This window comes from Ochotona curzoniae, unplaced genomic scaffold (assembly GCF_017591425.1).
Source record: "Ochotona curzoniae isolate NIBS_2020 unplaced genomic scaffold, NIBS_Ocur_1.0 scaffold_2453, whole genome shotgun sequence".
Lineage (NCBI taxonomy): Eukaryota > Metazoa > Chordata > Mammalia > Lagomorpha > Ochotonidae > Ochotona > Ochotona curzoniae.
The window spans coordinates 7,997,633-8,017,716 of record NW_024467094.1 but is presented as its reverse complement, the minus strand read 5'-3'; the positions used below and the strand labels follow the sequence as shown (position 1 = coordinate 8,017,716).

The window sequence follows — 20,084 nt, the reverse complement described above, 5'->3', positions numbered from 1 at the left end:
CCACCGTGGGGTCCCTCACTCAGCCCCACTCTGTTCCAGCCCAAGACCCCGGCCTCCAGGAGACAGAGGGGCCCGGCTCTGTGCACTGCCCCTGCCGGCTGGAAACGGCGGGGCGAGGCGAGGCTGGTGCGCGTCCGCCCCCTCGTGGAAGGAGCCAGACACTGCCGAGCTTCGCCCACTTGCCGCGCTGGACCCCGGCGTCCCGCCAAGCCTCGGAGCGCAGGCGACCGGCGCGTGCCCGCGGCCCGGGGAGCTGGGACTGGGGAGAGCGAGCGAGCGGGCCGTGGGCCGGAGCCCGTCCCTCGGGGTCCCCAGAAAGACTCAGAAGCGAGTCGGGAGCAAGAGGCCGGGCGCCTAGGTCTCGACCCCCCACCCGGGGCTTTCCCCACCAACTCGAGGGGAAGCAGCTGGTGGAGCCGTCCGGTCGAGGGACAATGGAAGGAAACCAACTAGAAATCATATCCGCCCTCTCTCTCCCCCGCCCGACCACAGCCCCCCTCTCCGTGGACCCCGCTGTCACTCACACCACACCCTCCCACCGTCTGGGACCCCACAACGGCCCTCGCCCCCAACCTGGTGCTCTCTCTCTTCTCCCTGTGCACGGCACATCGGAAGGGGGGGGGCGCATGTCCAGCTATCCTCACTCCCCTCAGCCACCCCTAGTCACAAGCTCCTGGCACCCCCTTCCAAAGCCCTCACACCAGTTTTTGCTGTCCACGCCCCTCCCACCCACCCCTCGCCACGACGGCTGAGGTCAACCTGGACACCCCTCCCCAGTTCCACTATCTACACCCTCGAGTCCACGTTCGATGACCCTGAGACCACTAGGTGACAACCGCCCTGCGTGTGTCAGGTCCCGCCCTGGCGACAGAGACTCCGCCCTGGGCTCGCCATCTGGGGCGCGCGGGAGGAAGGAAGGATACGGACCCAGGCGTTCACCCCACCTCTACCCCCGCCCCCGCCATCCCGGCCAGATAAAGGGCCCGAGGTCCGGAGCGCAGAGAGACCCGCCCCCTCGAGGAAAGAAGCCGGGGCCCCTGCAGGCCAGGGGTAAGAGACACCGCTGGGTCCCAGGGTCCCAGGCCGCGCGGGGTTGACTGATGGCACTGGCTGATGCGCGCAGTGTGCTGGGGCCGGGTCGAGGACTAGAGGAGCAGACCTGGGTGGTGTGGGGCGTAGCGGTGGGGAGCTGAGACTGGGTGTGAGAGCCTTTACCTCCCACACTTGAGGATCGGGGTTGCAGAGAAGTCAGCCACTAGCGACGGGGCGGACAAAGGAGGTTGCCTGCCGCATCCCCACACGCAGTAGAAACGCACAGGGTGAATCAGCCAAGGGGCGTGGGTCGGGGTGGGAATGGGGAACAGAGGCCCCGGCTGCACCTGGGGTGGGGATAGGGAGGCAGGAAGGCGTCTTGTGGGTGGCCTGCATCCCACAGCCCTTTCGCGTGCAGGCCGGCGTCACTATGGGATCGCCTGCAGCTCCCGAGGGTGCGCTGGGCTATGTCCGAGAGTTCACTCGCCATTCCTCCGACGTGCTTGGCAACCTGAATGAACTGCGCCTGCGCGGGATCCTCACGGATGTCACGCTGCTGGTTGGCGGGCAACCCCTGCGGGCACACAAGGCCGTTCTGATCGCCTGCAGGTTCGAGGGCAAGGAAGGGGGAGGGTAGGACAGAGGAGGAGCAACAGGACCCTAGTGCGAGAATAGGACGCCAGCTTCCCAAGAAAAACCCTAGACAGTGTTCCAGAATTGGGGGCGCAGGAACAGCAGGGAGACGAGTCTCTAACCTGACTTCTCTGTCCTCCTGTGTAGTGGCTTCTTCTACTCAATTTTCCGAGGCCGAGCCGGAGTCGGGGTGGAGGTGCTCTCCCTGCCTGGAGGCCCAGAAGCGCGAGGCTTCGCACCTCTTCTGGACTTCATGTACACCTCTCGCCTGCGTCTCTCTCCTGCCACTGCTCCTGCCGTCCTGGCGGCGGCCACCTACCTACAGATGGAACATGTGGTCCAAGCATGCCACCGCTTCATCCAGACCAGGTGAGAGACACCCCCGCACCCGGCTCACCCCTCATACCAGCCAGGTGTTCCCAGCAGGTGAGGTGGCACTGCAGGGATGTCTCCACATCCCAAAATACACTCATGTTCATCCCGTTTTTCTCCAGCTGTGAACCTCTGGGCATCTCTCTGCAGCCCCTCGTGACAGAACCCCCCACACCACCAACGGCTCCTCCACCAGGCAGCCCCAGGCGCTCAGAAGGGCACCCAGACCCTCCCACTGAATCTCGCAGCTGCAACCAAGGTCCCCCAAGTCCGGCCAGCCCTGATCCCAAAGCCTGCAACTGGAAGAAGTACAAATTCATCGTCCTCAACTCCCAGAGCTCCCAAGCAGGCAGCCTGGTGGGAGAGAGGAGTTCCGGTCAACCTTGTCCCCAAGCCAGGCTCCCCAGTGGAGATGAGGCCTCCAGCAGCAGTAGCAGCAGCGAGGAAGGTTCCGTTCCTGGTTCCCAGAGCAGGTAGATACAGAATCTGGGCCTGTCATAGCTGGGAGGCAAGAGCTTTAAGCCTGGGCAGCTCTCAGAGACCCCAACCCACCCCTAGGAAGTTGGTCAGACAGTAGACCAGCACCACAGTTCACGGTCAGCATAGGCTCACTTCCAGAAGATGGCCTGGACTCCAGGTTCTCCCAGGGAACAGCCCTGCTCCTGTAATGTCCCCCTAACCCGTCTCTCTGGGCCTTGCCCATCTGCCTAGGCTGTCTCTGTCTGCTGCCGCTGCCCAGCTCAAGTGCGGGGCACCGGTCCATATCCCCCAACTCCTCACTCCTCGGACTCTAGAGACCACTGAGCGTGCTCGCCCACCACCAGGTAAGACACACACACACATCCTTTTTCCCCCTGTGGCTGCTGAAGGCCGATTTGGGCCAAATGCAGTAGGCATCGCCCAGATAAAAGGACTCCCAGTGAAATATTGAAATATACTTTGTCAATATGATACTATATTTTCTGTCTTTGTCTATGCCACAATGCTGTGATGAAGTTATAGAGAAGGAGGTTAGTCTTGTAGCTGTTACTAAATAACCATGCTGTAATAATAATATTGGGGAAAATGGCAACAGGGGACAATGATTCCCAAACTCGACTGCAAATTAGAATCATATGGGAAGCTTTTAAATCTCCTTTGCCCGCCCCAGATCAGAATACCTGGAAGTGGGGTGCAAGCACCAACATGTGTTGTTTATATATAATTTATTTGGGAGACAAATGACAGAGAGACAGAGATCTTCCACCGGCTCATTCACTGCTCAAATGGCTGCAATATGGCCTTGGCTGGGCCAGGCCCAAACCAGGAGCCTTGGAACGCCATCTGGGTCTCCCATGTGGGTGGCCTTCCTCTGCTGCTTTCCCAGGCACATCAGCAAGGGAGCTAGATCAGAAGCAGGATCAGCTTGGGGAGTCTAACCAGTAAGGGATGCTGGCATCACAGGTGCCAGCTGAATCCGCTGCATAACCCGGCACCAGCATGCTTTTAAGCTCCCTGGGTACAAAGATTGGGGCTCTCTGGTCCCTCTCATCTGGGGCTGAGTGGTTGGCCAGGGGCTTGGCAGCGCCGCTCTGGCATGCTGTTCACCCAGACCAGGGCCAGAGGGGAGACAGGAACAGAAGCCCTCATCCAGCAAGGGAGGCTGAAGGAATCTGGGGGGGGCACCCTAGAAGAAGTCAGATGTGGAATCAGATCTCGGTCCCAGTGTACCCACCCTGTAGTCTTGGGAGGGTCACACAGAGCTCCCAGAAGTCTTTACATTAAATTGTGCCCACAGCAAAGCTGCTGCTGGGCAGTGCCAGGAAGCTGTGCACACAATAACTGTGACGCTCCCCACCCATGCCCCTCCCAGGAAGTGATTTCTTCAGCTGCCAGAACTGTGAGGCTGTCCCTGGGTGTTCATCGGGGCTGGACCCCTCAGCTCCTGGGGAGGAAGACAAGCCCTACAAATGCCAACTCTGCCGGTCTGCCTTCCGCTACAAGGGCAACCTGGCCAGCCACCGCACGGTGCACACAGGTGAGGAGAAACGCGTCGTGGGTCACATTCCGCAGCTTAGAGGGGACCAAGTCCTTGAGCGCCCTTCCTTCCTTCCGCGCCTTCAGGGGAAAAGCCCTACCACTGCTCCATCTGCGGAGCTCGCTTTAACCGGCCGGCCAACCTGAAGACACACAGCCGCATCCACTCTGGAGAGAAGCCTTACAAGTGTGAGACGTGCGGCTCGCGTTTTGTGCAGGTGCGCAGCCCTGCGGGCGCTAGAGGACAAACGTCGACCCCGCCCAGGGAGCAGGCGCGGTCTGAAGCTTCTTCCCCTTCCAGGTAGCGCATCTGCGCGCACACGTGCTCATCCACACCGGGGAGAAGCCTTACCCTTGCCCCACCTGCGGGACCCGCTTCCGCCACCTGCAGACGCTCAAGAGTCACGTTCGCATCCACACGGGAGAGAAGCCTTACCACGTGGGTACCCTGCGAGGCCTTGGACCTGGATTTGCCTTCCTTCCATCTAGGGGTGGGGCTACGAGAAGGGCACGCCTTGCAGATCCTAGATATCTGGGAGAAAAAGAGGAGGTGGGAGGTGGCGGGGGTAGGTTTTGTATAAGGTACATCTCCTGGGCTGGGCGCCGTTTTCCCTGGATAGGAGGGACTCCTGCTAAGGCCTAAAGCCGTGGGAGGAAATGAGGACCAACTGAAAAAAGGTGGTGGTGTGTGTGAGGGGGGACTGACCCAGATGTCCCTCCACAGTGTGACCCCTGCGGCCTGCATTTCCGGCATAAGAGTCAACTCCGGCTGCACCTGCGCCAGAGACATGGAGCTGCCACCAACACCAAAGTGCACTACCACATTCTGGGGGGGCCCTAGCTGAGTGCAGGCCCACCCTCCCTCCACATTTGCTTTCTAAAGGCCTGCAAAGCTACATGCTCAGGCATGGGGTGGGGGGAGGGAGTGTGCAGGGCCACTCCAGTATGAGAAACTACCGCCACTTTCCATTTCTTCCTGGGGAGAGCAGGAGGGGCAGACCCTGGTGAGATCTGCCTCTGTTTTGCTGGTCAAAACCTCTTCCCCACGATGCAGATTGTCTAGGCAGGGGCTGGGGGGACAGGAGTGAGAGCCTGGGGGGTCTGCTTTCCTTCAGGGAGCTGCCCTCCTGCTGCAGCCCCAGCCCCTAGCACATGTAGTGTCTCTGTACATATAATTTATTGAGGCCCCTGGGTGCACTGAGGCCTCCACTGTATGGCATTTCCCACTCCCCTCTTCCACAAGTGTGACCCAAAGTGACCTCAACGCAGAAGAATTGGTCACGGCTCTGCTGGCAGAGATCAATAGCACTTGGCTATGTGCCCTGTGGCCTGCGTGGCTGTGTTACAGTTGGAACTGTTACCTTGAGACTTGTCCTTGCTCCTGTTGGTTTGTTTTAAACAGAGAAAGGGGTTCTCTGGGTCCTGCCCTTCCTGTGCTGGGTCTGGAACCTTGACTTGTTTGAGGGCAGCCCCGGGGAACATGTGGGGTTGTGGAATTGGGTCAGGAACCCTCCTTGTTCTCCTGGATGTTGTAGGTTCTCTAGCAGGCTAGAAATGGATGTAGATTTTTTTCCCCTCCCTGTTCTTCAAAGGTTCTTAAGAACCTCTCTGGGTGTGTGCAAAATGGAGCTAGGAAATGCCCCCCCTTCAGTCGGGACTGAAGTCTGGCACCCTGAGCGGAGGTGGGAGTCTTTCCTGCAGGGTGGCCCCATTCATTCACCTGCTCACGTGGGGTCTTCCTTTATTCATCTCACGATAGAACTCACCAGACTACAGGCGAGTCTAGCATCTTCCGACTGGCACCTGTTCTTAGCCTGATTCCTCCCTGGGGGAGAGATCAAAAACTCCCTATCAAACAGGATGTTAACCTTTTCCTGATTCTTCCTGTTCTCTGTGAATATTCTAACTCTGGGGAGACTCACACAATTTTCACCTTCATTAGAGGGAACCGACTTCTGCTGCAGAAGCAACTGAGTCTGTGTTCTCGGGGTTCTCTGCCTGAAGTGAGCCCCTTCTTCCTTTATTGGGTTTCTGGACATCTTCCAGCAAGTGTCCAGATTCCAGAACTTTCTTTGCCTCTTGAAGTCACAGGTGCTTGATCACTTTCTCACCAGAGATAAGCTGGGTCTGCGACCCATGCCTGCATTCCTGTCTGGGACAGGTGATTGCACCAATACCTTCCACGGGAAGAGGAAAAGGGGCGGAGTTCCATTCGGGGTTGATTGTGGGATTATTGTAGGGATTAGAAATGGAAAGAATTAGTTGGTGGGTCAAAGGCGCTTTCTAGTTGACAGTTTCCAGGTTGGGAATAAGAAGTGGATTGAGGGTTGTCGTTTTTTGGGGGGTAGGCCAAGTAGGTAGAAAGTTAGGAATGGGATTGTCTCCTGGCTGGGTGGAGTGCCTGGAAACTTGGATAAAGCTCTGAGGCCTTGGATTTACAGCTTTGTCCCCTGTCGCCCTGGGGCCTTGTTGATGCTAGGACATGGGTGGGAGAGTCAGAAGCACTTTTGAATTTGTGGGGTAGAAATTTCTCAAGGTCAATTGCTGGAGGACTGTGAGAAAGCTACTTCTCTCTTCCTTCTCTTTTCCTTCTCACCACCCCATGACAGAGTGCAAGGAGGAAGGGAGGTAGAGGGGAAATGTGAGGAGGAAGCAGAATGGATGGGGAGGGAGAGAGCGCCTGAAAGTGGAGATGTGAGATTTCGGGGAAAAAAAAAAATCAATCAGATCCTTGGAATAAAGAAGCCTCGCTATGCCACCTGCCATGTCCCAGGCTCTTGCTTGAGGGGAGATTTGGGGGACCCAGGATCCTGCTCTCCTGGAGGATGCCTCGGACTCTGTGTCCGTCTCAGTGTCCCACCCCTCCAGACCTCTCACACAGTCCTTGCGCCTCTCTGCCCTGCCCTGGCCTTCCGGCTCATTGTGTAGGAACCAGTGACTTCATGGTGCTGCTCCGGAGGCACCTGCATCCTGCCGCTCTGAGGTCACTTCCTGCCTGATGCGTGGAGGTGGCAGGAAGAAACCGGACAGCCAGAAGTTCTAACAAGACCCTGGGAGGGGAAGGTGGGGGGCTTAATGCTTGGGATCCCTCCTTCTTGCCACCAAAACCAAGGGAAATGGATAGGAGTTGGGGGGTTTGCTAGAGGCGCCGGTGAGAAGGCAGTGCAGACGGACCCAACATGTCAACTCCACCCTCTCCCTCTTCCTGCAGCTGTCTTGGGTGTGCAGCTCTGTGCTGCCCAGCAGGGACTGCTAATTCTGACAGCACCTACCTTTGGGGCCTGAACTTTTTCATTTGTGAAAGAAAAAAAAAAAAAAAAGCCAGTTAGCACCAGTCTGTGCACTCCTTCCCAGCATTCTGTGGCTGGCTGTGTCTTTCTTTTTTTTTTTTTAAAGATTTATTTTTATTATTTTCTCATTGGAAAGGCGGATATACAGAGAGGAGAGACAGAGAGGAAGATCTTCCATCGGATGATTCACTCCCCAAGTGAGCGCAACGGGCCGATACTATGCCGATCCAAAGCCAGGAGCCTCTTCCGGGTCTCCCACGCAGGTGCAGGGTCCCAAAGCTTCGGGCCATCCTCGACTGCTTTCCCGGGCCACAGGCAGGGAGCTGGAAGGGAAGCGGGGCTGCCGGGATTAGAACCGGCGCCCATATGGGATCCTGGGCGTGCTAGGCGAGGACCTTTAACCACTTGCGCCACCGCGCCGGGCCCGGCTGTGTCTTTCTTAATCGTCTAAGACCCATGGCCCAGAATAGATTTCCAAACAAAACAGAAACCTAAACTAAAAACCTTCTATGACAGTTTATACCCTGTTGAAGAAGATAAAACCAGCTAATATGACTTACCTCCTGCTCTATGAGATGATATTAATCTCCTGCTGAAGTAAGCATTTGAATTTACTCATTTTTCCAACTGAACACACATAAACACACCCACAACAGCCCTAAGGAGCAGGGGCTGCTGTCCCTCCTCTACTGATGGGGAAGCCCAGGGGTTGAGATTCAGTGCCTTGACTAGGTTAATAAGTGATGAAGCCAAGGCTGGAACTGTGATCTGATTCCAAAGATGGAGCGAGTAAACACAGCAGGGCGGCCATGCCAATGTCTACAGCTTTCCCCCACCAGCAGCCAAGGTTTTAAATCTATGCGTGAAACAGAGAGAAAGTTGGGTATGACTATTTCCATTTCCCACATATGAAATTATAGGATCCAAATGTTCACCCCCATTCTTGCCTCTGCTCCCCTCCCCCCCACCGGTCTGGCTATGGACAGCCGGCCCTGGGAGCTTGACTTCTAAAGCAGGAACAGGAAGTTAAGCCCGTGGGTGCCACCTCCGAGTTAGGGAGGAACCGGACTCCAAGACTGGGGAAGGGCCTTGGCCTGCGGGGTGGCTGGAAGGGGTGACGACTCCAGAGGCCAGCGTCATGGCTTTCCTCTTTATCCCATCAGTAGATCAAAAACTGTAGCTGGGAAGTGGAGGCGACTAGCGGGCAAGGCTCCAGGCCCAGGGAGGAAGGGATAGGTCGCAGCAGCACGGGTGGGAGCCCACGTGAGCTCACAGCCGCCCTTCCTTTCGTGGTTATTTTTGGTTTCCGTGGCCAGGATTCCTGTCAGCGGGAACAGAAGGGACTTGAACAGGTTCCGATGGTAGAAACGGACGCCAGGGGCGAGAGGAGCAGGCGACCCATGCCCCCTCAGCCTCAGGGATCTGAGCGTCTAGATGCGGGGTATGGGGTGGGTGGCTTCTGTGTTGGTGGCCTCGGACACCCCCACCCCGCCTGGCCCTGCGTTAGGAGCGTCGCCTCATCCAGCCAGCCTGGCAACTCCCAACCCTCCTGCATGAGCAGGTGAGGACTTGCTTCTGCGTCCTCCCAGTGAATCCTCAGATCACGTGGACCCCCCCCTACCTAGCCAGCTCCCTGACGCCCCTTCTTACGCATGCGCCCCACTTCGGGTCTGGCTCCAGCACAAAGCGGCGAGTCCCGCCCTGCAGTTCCGACTCCGCCCCTGGCTCGCGTATCCCGCGTGCGCATTGGCCAGCCGTGGACCTGGATGTTGGCCGGCTTGGCCAGGTGCTGGTATGCTGGTATCTTCGAGGATCAAACTGATAATGCACACGGAGACGGGCACGCCCCCGGCATCCCAACCCCGCGCCGGCAGCCAGCTGAACGCGGAGGTCCCCCCGGATCGCTCCAGCCCGGGCCCCGGCGCACAGCGGCAGGCCGGCGGGGCCACGCCTCCGGGCGCTGCGGGCCCCAGGTTGCCCTCCTAGACCGCCCCTCTTGGGGAAAAGCGCAGGCGCCCAGGTGGCCCAGCCTCGTCCGCCGGGCAGGGTCAGGGCGACCTGAGCGCGGCTGCTGGCAGAGGCTTTGCAACAACATCTGGCAGCCCCAGGCTGGCCAGCCCGATGGCGCTCAGGGCCGAGCCCCCCGATGGGGGCTGGGGCTGGATGGTGGTGCTGTCGGCGTTCTTCCAGTCGGCGCTGGTGTTCGGGGTGCTCCGCTCCTTCGGGGTCTTCTTCGTGGAGTTCGTGGCGGCGTTTGAGGAGCAGGCGGCGCGCGTCTCCTGGATCGCCTCCATTGGCATCGCCGTGCAGCAGTTCGGCAGTGAGTGCCCTTTGCCCCCCAGGCCCTGCGACTCTCGGGGGAGGTTGTGGAATGGGGGCGCCCCGACGAGGCAAGGGCAAGGGGGACGGAGAGGACGCCCGAGACTTCGCCAAACTCCTTCCCCTTCCCCAGGTCCAGTAGGCAGTGCCCTGAGCACCAAGTTGGGGCCTCGGCCGGTGGTGATGACTGGGGGCGTCCTGGCTGCTTTGGGGATGCTGCTGGCTTCCTTTGCTACCTCTTTAACCCACCTGTACCTGAGCATCGGGCTGCTCTCAGGTGAGACTCGGGCCCAGGACGCCAGTGTCTTTGACCTGCATTCTTACTGATCTTCCATAAGGCAGAGGGAGCCCGGGCTTGCACCTGCACCCTGAAGGGAATTCTTCAGATATTCGTGGTAGGGGAATGGGGTGGGGAGAGTCCCTCCAGCTTCTTACCCTTGCACTTGGGAAGGGGCAGCTGATGGCTCAGCTTTGGGTCCCTACCAACCACATGGGAGACCCAACATTGAGCTCCCAGGCTGTGGTGGACATGTGTGTCTCAACCGCTGAACCCATAGGAAGCACAGATACTTCAAAAGGTCCTTGCAAAATATTGAATTAAAAGACAAATGTATTTTAGCACCAAAAAGCTGAAACTTGTGCATCAATTTAAATATATATGTTTTTCTGTGAACTGTCTGAAGCACCCCCATGCAAACCCAGGACTAGTGTGAGTGGCTTGCAAAAGGAAGAAGTGACAGTCAAACCATGCTGGGTGGTTGGCTGTGAGACAGATATCCCTGTGCTGCTGAGAGATAAAGAAAGACCCTCAAAGCTTATGCAACTCCAAACTTGAGGGTCACACAGCCAGGTTCAACTCCAAAGTTCTGACCTGGTTACCTGGCAGTCATTCCCTCTAAGCCTCTGCAAGCCCACGGAGTGTATTAACCCCTGTCTGCGGAAGAGGGAGACAGAGGCACACAGGAAGGGTCAAAGCCAGTCTCAGCAGTCCAAGGCCAAGGCCCCTGTCTGCACTGGGCAGTGTTGGGTTGATTAATGGAGGGCTGACACCCTAAAGTCCCTATCCCCCATTTTTTCTTTTCTTGATAGGCTCTGGCTGGGCCTTGAGCTTCACTCCGACCCTGGCCTGCCTGTCCCGTTACTTCTCTCGCCGACGATCCCTGGCCACAGGGCTGGCCCTGACCGGTGTGGGCCTCTCCTCGTTTGCTTTTGCCCCCCTTTTCCAGTGGCTGGTCAGCTACTACGCCTGGCGGGGGGCCCTGCTGCTGGTGTCCGCCCTGTCCTTTCACCTGGTGGCCTGTGGAGCTCTCCTGCGACCCCTGTCCCTGGCTGAGGACCCTGCCGTGGGCGGCCCTGGAGCCCAGCTCACCTCGCTTCTCCATGAAGGCCCCTTCCTGCGGTACACGGTGGCCCTCACCCTGATCAACACTGGCTACTTCATCCCCTATGTCCATCTGGTAGCTCACCTGCAGGACCTAGGCTGGGACCTACTGCCTGCTGCCTTCCTGCTGTCAGTGGCTGCCATCGCTGACCTTGTGGGGCGCGTGGCTTCGGGGTGGCTGGGAGATGCAGTCCCGGGACCCGTGGCACGACTTCTCATGCTTTGGAGTACCCTCACTGGGGTGTCCCTGGCCCTGTTCCCTGTGGCCCGGGCCTCCACGGCCCTCGTCATCCTGGCCGTGGCTTATGGCTTCACCTCAGGGGCTCTGACCCCCGTGGCCTTCTCCGTGCTGCCTGAACTGGTGGGGACTGCAAGGATTTACTGTGGCCTGGGACTGGTGCAGATGGTAGAGAGCATCGGGGGGCTGCTGGGGGCTCCTCTGTCAGGTAAGGGTTTTGTGGGTGACCAGGGCTGCCAGGTCACCCACCTGGGGTGGGGTGGGATGGGGAAGGAGCTCTTCTCATTGAGGATGGTGGGCTTTGCTGGGGGGTGGGGGGGGGCTAGCATGGCTTCCTGATGTCAGTGCAGCCTGCTCCTAGCATGGCCCAGCACTGCCACCCCAAAGTGGATCCGTGACCCTGAGAACTCCAAAGAGGTGCGAGTGGAACGACCGAGACAGATGAGGCACCCTGGCTGGGATGCCTCCGGGTTGGGCTTTCAGGAAACCCTGCTACACCTAGTCAGGCACACATTCCAGTGTCTTCCATTTCTTCTGGCCCGCTGAGTATCTTTACCATTTGGTCAAAGTTCTCTGGGATCTTAACAGGGGGACCTTCAGACCTGAAACCCTGACCTCTTAACTATTAACTGAAGGTGTAGAAAAGCCCAAGGTAGCCTGCAAGGAACCCGCAGGAACGCCTGACTTCGTGTGGACTCTCACGTGCCCATGCGCTGGTCCCGAGGTCCTTGTCGAAGACGGGACAGTGGCTGAGACCAGGGTTCCTGAGATCAGCCAGGCGCACCTGGGGTCTCCCCTCTGCCCCACAACGCACCCAAGCCATCAGTGCCCCGCCAACAGCTCACCCTCATGTCTTCTTCTCTTGAACCCAGGCTACCTCCGAGATGTGACTGGCAACTACACGGCTTCTTTTGTGGTGGCCGGGGCCTTCCTGCTGGCAGGGAGCTCGGTTCTCCTCACCCTGCCTCGCTTCTTCCCCTGCTCCCCAGCAGCCACCTCTGGGTCCCCCCAGACCCCAGTCACAGAGGCCCTGGACAGCAAAGGCCCCCTTCCTGAGGAGGAGGGACCGGGAGATGCCTGAGCTCGGCAAAGAGGCTGACAGGTCCAGAAAGCCTGCCCCGGGTGACCGGCCAACTCCTGCTCAGTCTGCACAGCCACACAGCCATAGTGCCTTCATCTTCCAGAGCCGCCCCCACCCGGGCAAGCCCCCGACTCCTGCCAGGTGTGTGAGACCCCGCCTCCCTCTCCCCACCCCCCGAATGTTCCTCAGGCTTTTGGCCCTCTGTTCAGCTCCTCCAAACCTTCCTGAAGGATCCAGGAGTTCTAGAAAGACATTCTAGAAAGTGGGAATTTCCACTCATCATCTCCAAGGCCAAGAGACTTGAGGTCGCTCACGTGTGACCTCTGGCGCGACCCCTTCATGTTTCTCCTCGGAAGTCGCACATCTGGGGCTCAAGGATGTCCCCTTGAGAGGACACGGCACAAGAAAACCGGATAAGCACCAGTAACTCACCGAGGGCCAGTGGATCGGAGGAAGTCAAGGCGGACCAGGGCAGGGGCGGGGACTGGGAGCTCTGGTGGCCCCTCCCCAGCAGCCCCCTACTCCCCCACCCCAGCACTTGAACCTGAACTCATCTGAGCCACAGCTCCTGCCCACTCACCCCCCTCTTGCCCACTTCTGTCTGTGACTTAGACAAGACTAGAAGCTAAGAGGCAAGGTGGAGTGTGGGCCCAGGATTCTGGGAGACCCCACTGGGCCACAGAGGATGACTGAAATGCAGGCAGGAGTCAGTCCAGGGGAGCCAGTGCCCGAGGGCGCTGGGCACAGGGCACATGGCACTCAAGGACGCCTTTCCCTGCCCACCAAAGCAGACAACTGACTGGCAGGTGACTTCATGAATCCCAGTTATGGCACAGATTTGGACACAGAGATGGATGGACCTGCCAGGTCACCCCGTTCCTCATATCTCCTCCCTCCCTTGGCCTGTCAGGGTCCTACACTTTGAGTCCTTGGCTGGCTACCAGTTGGTGCTGTCAGGAAAATCAGATAAAAAGCCTTTATTGGGGGGGATGGGTTCCAACAAGAAGTGGTCAACAAGTGGTGTCCAGTGTGGCCGGCGGGCCTCCTGGGGGATGCAGGGCTACCTGAGGGGCGGGAAGCAGCTCCCCTCTTTCTGGGGGAGGCGTGGCTGGAGGTGAGGCTGGCCTGCAGGAAGGCAGTGCCCCCGGCAGTGCCATGTAGATGAAGCTGCCCAAGAGGATGAATGAGCTGCATACTAGGAAAGACGAGGTGAAGTTTCCCGTTTGGTCCCTTAGGAAACCTGAGGGAGGAGGTGAGGAATTGAAGGGCCTGGCAGCCCAGCGCCGACAGGTGCGACGAGGAGCGATTCTGCCAGCTCAGGCCCTTACCTGACAGCGGGGGGCCCAGGAGGCCCCCCAGACTCATCAGCATCATCACCAGCCCGGTGGCCTGCACCACTCCTCCGAGGCCCACCAGTCCCGGGAGCACGCCGAACACTAGCGGGGCGTAGCTCCCGGCGCTCAGTCCGTAGGCGCCAGCGGCGGCCAGCAGGGGTCCCCCCCAGCCCTCCTCACTCCTAACCCCGGGGACCAGACCCACCGCCAGCACCGCCAGTCCGGTCAGAGTCCCGAACACAGCCAGCAGTCGCGGGAGAGGCACCCAGCCCTGGTCCGCCAGCCACCCGCAGACCAGCCGGGCGCCCGCATCCCCCACCGCGGCCACCGCCACCACCAGCGCCGCCCCGTACCCGCCCAGACCCCGATCTAAGGCGTGGGGGGCCAAGTGCACATAGGGTACGAAGTACCCTCCCCCGATGACGGCCGTGCCCAAAGCGAAGACTGTGAAGGCCCGGCGAGTGAAGAGACCCAGGCCCAGGGCTGCCACGGGGCCCCGGGGAGGGCTCGCCGAGTCGCCAGGGAGGGCCAGGGGTCGCAGCAGGGCACCACAGGGAGTGAGGTGGAGGGTGACAGCGCCCAGGAGGAGCAGGGCACCCCGCCAGCCAAACGTGTCCAGCAGGAGCTGCAGGGCGGGCGCCAGCAGCAGCGACGAGGCCCCGTTGCCCGTGAGCGCCAGCCCCACCGCCAGCACTCGACGGCTGGAGAAGTAGCGCGAGAGGGTGCCCAGCGCGGGCGCGAAGGCCAGCGCCCAGCCGCAGCCTGCGAGCGAAAGGGGCGGCATGAAGGCGGGGGTCCCTCCGCGCAATCCCAGCCCCCCGTCACGCCTGACACTGCCCTCACCGGCGAGGAGGCCCAGGCCGAGGTACAGGTGCAGCAGACTCCCGGCGAAAGCCGAGAAGACGAAGCCCAGCGAGGTGAGGACGCCCCCGACCATCACCACGGGGCGCGACCCCCAGCGCGTGCTCAGGGCGCTGCCCACTGGGCCTGGAAAGGGGTGGGATCAACGGAAGACACGCCCCCGGGGCACCCCAAGCTCTACCAAGCTTATCTTTGGCTGCCAGGCTGACTTGAAATTCCTCTCCTAGCCCAACAGCTCCTCCCCTGTGACCTGGCGACCCACGCTTTGCCTCGGGTCGCCGTTTTTCGGGCGCTCTGCCTATGCAGGGGGGTCTCCCGCCTTGCGCTCCAGGCCCCTCCACCCCGCGCCCCTCCCACCTCGGGGCCCCCTCCCTCACTGGCAGCCTGCTGCACGGCCAGGGCCAGGGCGCTGACCCACGCCGTGTCCTGGGCGCTTCGGTCAAAGTGCTCGGCGAGGTCAGGGAGGGCAAGGCCCAGCGAACGCAGGATCCCGTAGGAGAGCCCGTTTACCAGGAAGGCCGCGGCTGCCACCACCCAGCCCCAGCCCCCATCCGGGGGTCCGGCCAGCTTGGCGGTCATCGCCGTCTGCAGGACTGGAAGAAGGGTGGCAGGTGGAGAAACACCTGTTGGTGACGGCTCCAAGTTATCCTCCGGGGGTCCAGCCTCTGGCCGGCTGTCCCGCGGTGGACGGGCGAGTTAGACCCCGCCCCGGGCACGCGAGGACCCGCACAGGATCCAGTGCGCAGTCGAGGGGAAGAACTTCTGGGTTCGCGCGAGGTTCCCGGGTTAGGGCGCCCCGGGGCTCCCCTCCCCCAAACGCCCTTTTCCCCCTTACCCGACCTCTCCGGGCGGTGGGGGGAAGGGAAGGGAAGGGCCGGGTTTTCTCCGCGTTTCCCGGGCGGGCGGGGAGCGAGAGCCGAGGAGGAGCCCGACCCGGACGGGGCTTGCTCCGTAAACAGAGATCCCCACCGGGCACCCGAGGCACCTGGGACGCTGGGGGCACGGAGGGCGGGAGCCAGGCGGGACCGGCAGCCAATCGGCCGGGCCGCGGGGTGAGGCCTGCCGCCGAGTCCCACGGGGATGGAATTATCCGCCCGCAGTCCCAGGAGAGGGAGCGGCTGGCAGGGAAGGCCGCCCGCTCCGCCTCCTCTCGCCCCCACCCTGCGCTGCACCCGGCCTGCACCCACGCACCTGCCGACAGCTGCGCGCACAGTCCAGGCGCCCTTACCAAGCCCAAGTTGGCCCCAGGCCTACGGCCAACGCCTAGAAACGGGAGCGACACCCAAGGCCCGAGAGGATCAATACTGGTGTTGGGGGGGGGGGTGCACTTTGCTGAGGACCAGGTAAATCTCAGGTGTCAAATCGCAGCCCCCACCCCCACCCGGGGGCGGGATAGGGCAGCTCCGAGGGAAGGACCCGATGTGCAAGGCCCTCTTTGCGCATAGGAGGATTCCCCTCTTACAGTAGCCCGGAGGAAGAAAAGCTGTCACCCCATTCCACAGGTGTCCCAAACCACTCAACTCCAAAATGGTGGGAACGGTGGGAGGAAGGTCTGTCCAGTTGCGGGACTACCGGGATAAGAGACCCAGGATGGAGGCGGCCTGGAGGGCGCTGGGTCGGCCGAGCCCCCCCGCCAGGAAGGAGCACAGGTGTCAGAGGGGAGGCACGCGCAGAAGAGACCCCTGCGCTCAGCATCCCTACAGCCTTGGCCTAGCACTTGAAAAAGCCAAATCAGAGAGTTCACACTATGGACTTATTCAGAAACCTTCCGCAAAAGCGCCCCTTTAAAAAGAACTCAAATTTGTCTTTAGCTGTGGGCTCGCTTTTATTGTTTACCGGGTCTCAGGAAATTCACACCCGTCCGGCCGGGCGCTTTACCCACCCAAGGCCACGGGAGGGCGGTGTTTCCTAATTATTTAGAAAACAGATTGGCGTTGGCAGAGGAGTCGGGGCATCGAAGGTCTCTGAGTTTCATGCTCTTTGCAAGGATCAAGTCAACGGGCTCACCTCTGCCTTGCACCCCATCCCCAGTTAGCGTTGCACCTGTTGGGATGCTGCCTGCTCTGAGAGTCCCTGATGGAGTGCAGAAGGTTTGAGGGACTGCCACTTAGGCCGTAGGAAAGAGGCCTCACAGGTTTCCCCGGCCTGAAGTCCCCTCATAAAGGGGCACCCCGGGCGGGGGGAGGGTCCAGCTGACCTTCAGCCAGCTTCCTGGTTTGGTTGCTGCCCACTGGGCAGTAGCCTGGCTATGCCAGCAGGGAGGCATCCCTCTCTCCGTGGTTGAGCTGAAAAACAGCTAGCGTAGTGCCCAGGCCTCAGGGTCTGGGGGTTGTTCCAGGTGGCACTGAGCACCCAGGCAGGGTCCCGGAGGACCGAGAACAACACCCCAGGTTCTGGCACTGGAGTGCTTGGCTGCAAAAGGGCGTGGTCCCTTCCACCTCATGCTCCTATGCTCTTAGCCAAAACTACCTCCTCCTCCTACTTCTTCTTAAGATTTTATTTATTTCGAAAGTCAGAACCACAGAGAGAGATCTTTCATCTTCTTGTTGTCGCGAACACCGAGCCCGGTCACCAGAACAAATGCCAAGAGTCGAGAGTGGATGCTTTGCAATCAAGCATTCTAAGCATTTATTCAGGCAAGCACTCACCAAACAGGGTGGGGGAAGCCACCGAGAGTGCCTCTTGACTTCAGTCTCATGAAGTCTGCTGGGCCTTTGGGCTCCGGCCTCGTGGGAGCCTGCAATTCGAGTGGAAGCCAAACCTTGGCTCCGACTCCGTGGGAGCCTACTGGCTTCTCTGGCTCCGCCTCCGTGGGAGCCTGCAAGTTCGAGTGAAAGCCCAGGGCTTTTTTGCTCCGTTCTATGGAGCCTGTGCTTCAGTGACTGGAAAATGCATGGGTTTTATATACAATTCAGGGGCAAAACAGGCAGTTTTGTTTACAATTATTTTTGATTGGTTATTACATATTATTCTATCAATAACAATTGCTTTCTAATTCTAAAAAACATGCATATTCATTCTCAAACATACTTAATCATTAATATACAATTATTTTTCTTCTTTTATCATTCCTACCATGACATGCATCTACGTACATTGTGGCTTCTTGACAAAGGTGAAAGGGGGAGGCTTGTGCGCCTTGGGATCTCTTGACAGAGCGATAAGAGAGAGGCCCATTTCACCAGTAGTTTAGGAGAATGGAGTCACCTTTATTAAAAGACTCTAACATACACACTATATCCATTATTAAGTCACAGCATAACTTACAAAAGAAATCCACTATTGCAGCTATTTCTGGATCACCAATTTCTAATAAAACTATAACAACATTGAGGATACAATCAAGATTATTAATAATATTCCAACCCATATTTCCCAAAGCTCCATTTTTATTTGTGGTCATGTTTTGCTGGAGCAATGTAAATGTAAAGTACTTATAGTCAGACTGTTCCTATCACTTGTCCACTCCCAAGATGGCCACAATGACCAGGGCTGGGCCAGGCTGAGACCAGGAATCTGAAACCACATGAGTTTCCCACTTGGTGGCAGGGGCCCAAACACTTGGGCCATCTTCTGCTGCCTCCCCAGATGCATTATCAGGGAACTGGATGGAAAGTGCAGCAGCCTGGATTTGAACCTGTGCCCATATGGGATGCCAGAATGGCAGGCAGCAGTGACTTAATCCACTGTGCCATAACACCAATCTCCAAAATATGGATCTTTTGCTCGTAAATATAGACTGGGAAGATGTCTGGAAAGCCAGCTTTCCCGTATTTGAATTCCAGCCATGCATCTGATTAGCTGTATGTTCACATGAACGTTACTTTGTCTCAATGTCCTCATCTCTACAATGGGTGTAAAAATAGGAGCTACTGAATGAAATTGTGATGAGGATTAAAGGATTGGGTGTAAGTGTGTTACAATGGACATGGAATAATGCCTGAATACAATGCGTCAGCCACTTGGCTACTGTTACGCAGAGGAACCTGGCCACACCTATAGCACTACAGACCTTTCAAAAAATTTTGATTTATATATTTTTATTGGAAAAGCAGATTTACAGACAGGAATGATAAAAAGAAAGATCTTATATTTGCTTGGTTCACTCTCCAAATGGCAGCAATGGCCAAAGTTGAGCCAATCCAAAGCCAGGAGCTTCTTCCAGGTCCCCAACATGTGTGCAAGGTCCCAAGGTTTGGGGTCATCCTTCTCTGCTTCCCCAGGCCACATACAGGGAACTGGATGGGAAGTGGAGCAGCCAGGACACAAACCGGCATCCCTAAGGGATGTTGGTGCTTGCAAACAAAGATGAGCCAATGGAGCCATCACACCACCCCAACACTGCTGTCCTTTTTCCCCAGCTGAGCACATCTAATGATGGAGTTCTTAGTAGAGCTGCATGAGTTATAAAGTATGCCTAATTATAAGCAATTCGGTGGAAAAATTGCGGGTTTAATTATGAGCAAGGACTTTCTTGCTGTTTTTCCAAGATCTATGGGAAAATGCTGGGCCTACTTTCTTTTTGTTTAATTTGAGACAGAGAAAGAAAGAGAGAAGAAAAAAAAAGAGAGAGAGAGAGAGATAAGAGAAAAATCTCCAATCTTCTGGAGATCTCTACATGAAATACCCTCACCAATCATGGCTGGGTCAGGGCAAAGACAGGAATCTGAGAACTCAGTGCAGACCTGCCTTGTGAGTGGCAGCGTCTCAAGGACTTGAGCCATCACCTGTTGCCTCCCAGGGTGCATGGTGGCAGGGAGCTGGACTCACACCCAGGCACCGTGGTGTGGGATGCAGGCCTTGGAAGCAGTGTCTTAACCATTGCCCTAAACATCTGTCTCACGCCTCCCTCCCTTGATGAGAGAGAGAGGTAGGTGTGTCAGAACCAGTTGTATGCATTTGAGCCTTCATGTTAGAGTATTTACAGACACCTGCCCTGCAGGTGAGCTGCCCCTTGGCCTCCCATCTCCATCATATCAGAATATCCATCCAAGTGCTGCTGCTGCTCCGGCTTCCCGCTCGGGCATCTGGGAAGGCAGCAGAAGATCCCCAAGGACTTGAGCCCCTGCCACCCACATGGGAGACCCTGACGGAGTTCCAGGCTCCTGGCTTCAGCTTGGTCCAGCTCTGGCCATTATGGCCATTTGGGAAGTAAACCAGCAGATGGAAAATTCTCTCTTGCTCTCACTCTCCCATGCACACACACACTCGCTGTGTCCGTCTCTCCCACTAGGTCTGTCACTTTGCCTTTCTAATATCCTAATTAACTTTTTTTTTTTTCAACAAGAAAGAGATGTCACATTCACCGTGGAGTGGGGTTCATGAAAGGAGCTGACTCAGGTTGCCTGAGCTTGCTGGGTGCCTTCACAAAAGAGGGGCCCTCTTGAGCTGGGCCTTGAAGGCTGAGTAGGAGTTTGCCAGATGGACGTGGGGGCGGGGGCATTCCAGGCAAAGGGAGCTGCCTGTGGAAAATCACCAGGCAGAAGCCGGCTTGGCACGCCGCTCCTCTTTCGGAGAGCTGGAAATA

At 58.1% G+C, this 20,084-nt stretch overlaps 3 protein-coding genes across 3 annotated transcripts; 2 read left to right on the top strand and 1 right to left on the bottom strand.

Moving 5' to 3' along the window:
- Positions 1-1,462: 1,462 nt before the first annotated feature.
- On the top strand, positions 1,463-6,229 carry BCL6B (BCL6B transcription repressor). Its single transcript, XM_041001270.1, has 8 exons — positions 1,463-1,641; positions 1,813-2,034; positions 2,160-2,510; positions 2,749-2,861; positions 3,890-4,054; positions 4,141-4,271; positions 4,355-4,492; positions 4,778-6,229. Exons 1-8 carry the CDS (start codon positions 1,463-1,465, stop codon positions 4,892-4,894), a joined length of 1,416 nt encoding a protein of 471 aa, XP_040857204.1. The 3' UTR covers positions 4,895-6,229.
- Positions 6,230-9,408: 3,179 nt separating this feature from the next.
- Positions 9,409-12,518, top strand: SLC16A13 (solute carrier family 16 member 13). Its single transcript, XM_041001400.1, has 4 exons — positions 9,409-9,663; positions 9,796-9,939; positions 10,752-11,489; positions 12,154-12,518. The coding sequence occupies exons 1-4, from the start codon at positions 9,465-9,467 to the stop codon at positions 12,360-12,362; spliced, it is 1,290 nt and encodes a 429-aa protein (XP_040857334.1). The 5' UTR covers positions 9,409-9,464; the 3' UTR covers positions 12,363-12,518.
- Positions 12,519-13,324: 806 nt separating this feature from the next.
- SLC16A11 (solute carrier family 16 member 11) lies at positions 13,325-15,139 on the bottom strand. The gene is made up of 4 exons (XM_041001401.1): positions 14,935-15,139; positions 14,540-14,683; positions 13,691-14,458; positions 13,325-13,602 (listed from the first exon to the last, which is right to left on the bottom strand). The coding sequence occupies exons 1-4, from the start codon at positions 15,134-15,136 to the stop codon at positions 13,373-13,375; spliced, it is 1,344 nt and encodes a 447-aa protein (XP_040857335.1). The 5' UTR covers positions 15,137-15,139; the 3' UTR covers positions 13,325-13,372.
- Between the last annotated feature and the right edge of the window lie 4,945 nt (positions 15,140-20,084).

Coding starts and splice junctions, on each gene's coding strand:
- SLC16A13 (XM_041001400.1), top strand. CDS start 9,465: ATGGCGCTCAGGGCCGAGCCCCCCGATGGGGGCTGGGGCTGGATGGTG. Junction 9,940..10,751: donor GAGCATCGGGCTGCTCTCAG/GTGAGACTCGGG, acceptor TTTTCTTGATAG/GCTCTGGCTGGGCCTTGAGC. Junction 11,490..12,153: donor GCTGGGGGCTCCTCTGTCAG/GTAAGGGTTTTG, acceptor TCTTGAACCCAG/GCTACCTCCGAGATGTGACT.
- SLC16A11 (XM_041001401.1), bottom strand. CDS start 15,136: ATGACCGCCAAGCTGGCCGGACCCCCGGATGGGGGCTGGGGCTGGGTG. Junction 14,684..14,934: donor GGCCGTGCAGCAGGCTGCCA/GTGAGGGAGGGG, acceptor ACCCCTTTCCAG/GCCCAGTGGGCAGCGCCCTG. Junction 14,459..14,539: donor CGGCCTGGGCCTCCTCGCCG/GTGAGGGCAGTG, acceptor TTTCGCTCGCAG/GCTGCGGCTGGGCGCTGGCC.
- BCL6B (XM_041001270.1), top strand. CDS start 1,463: ATGGGATCGCCTGCAGCTCCCGAGGGTGCGCTGGGCTATGTCCGAGAG. Junction 1,642..1,812: donor GCCGTTCTGATCGCCTGCAG/GTTCGAGGGCAA, acceptor CCTCCTGTGTAG/TGGCTTCTTCTACTCAATTT. Junction 2,035..2,159: donor CACCGCTTCATCCAGACCAG/GTGAGAGACACC, acceptor GTTTTTCTCCAG/CTGTGAACCTCTGGGCATCT.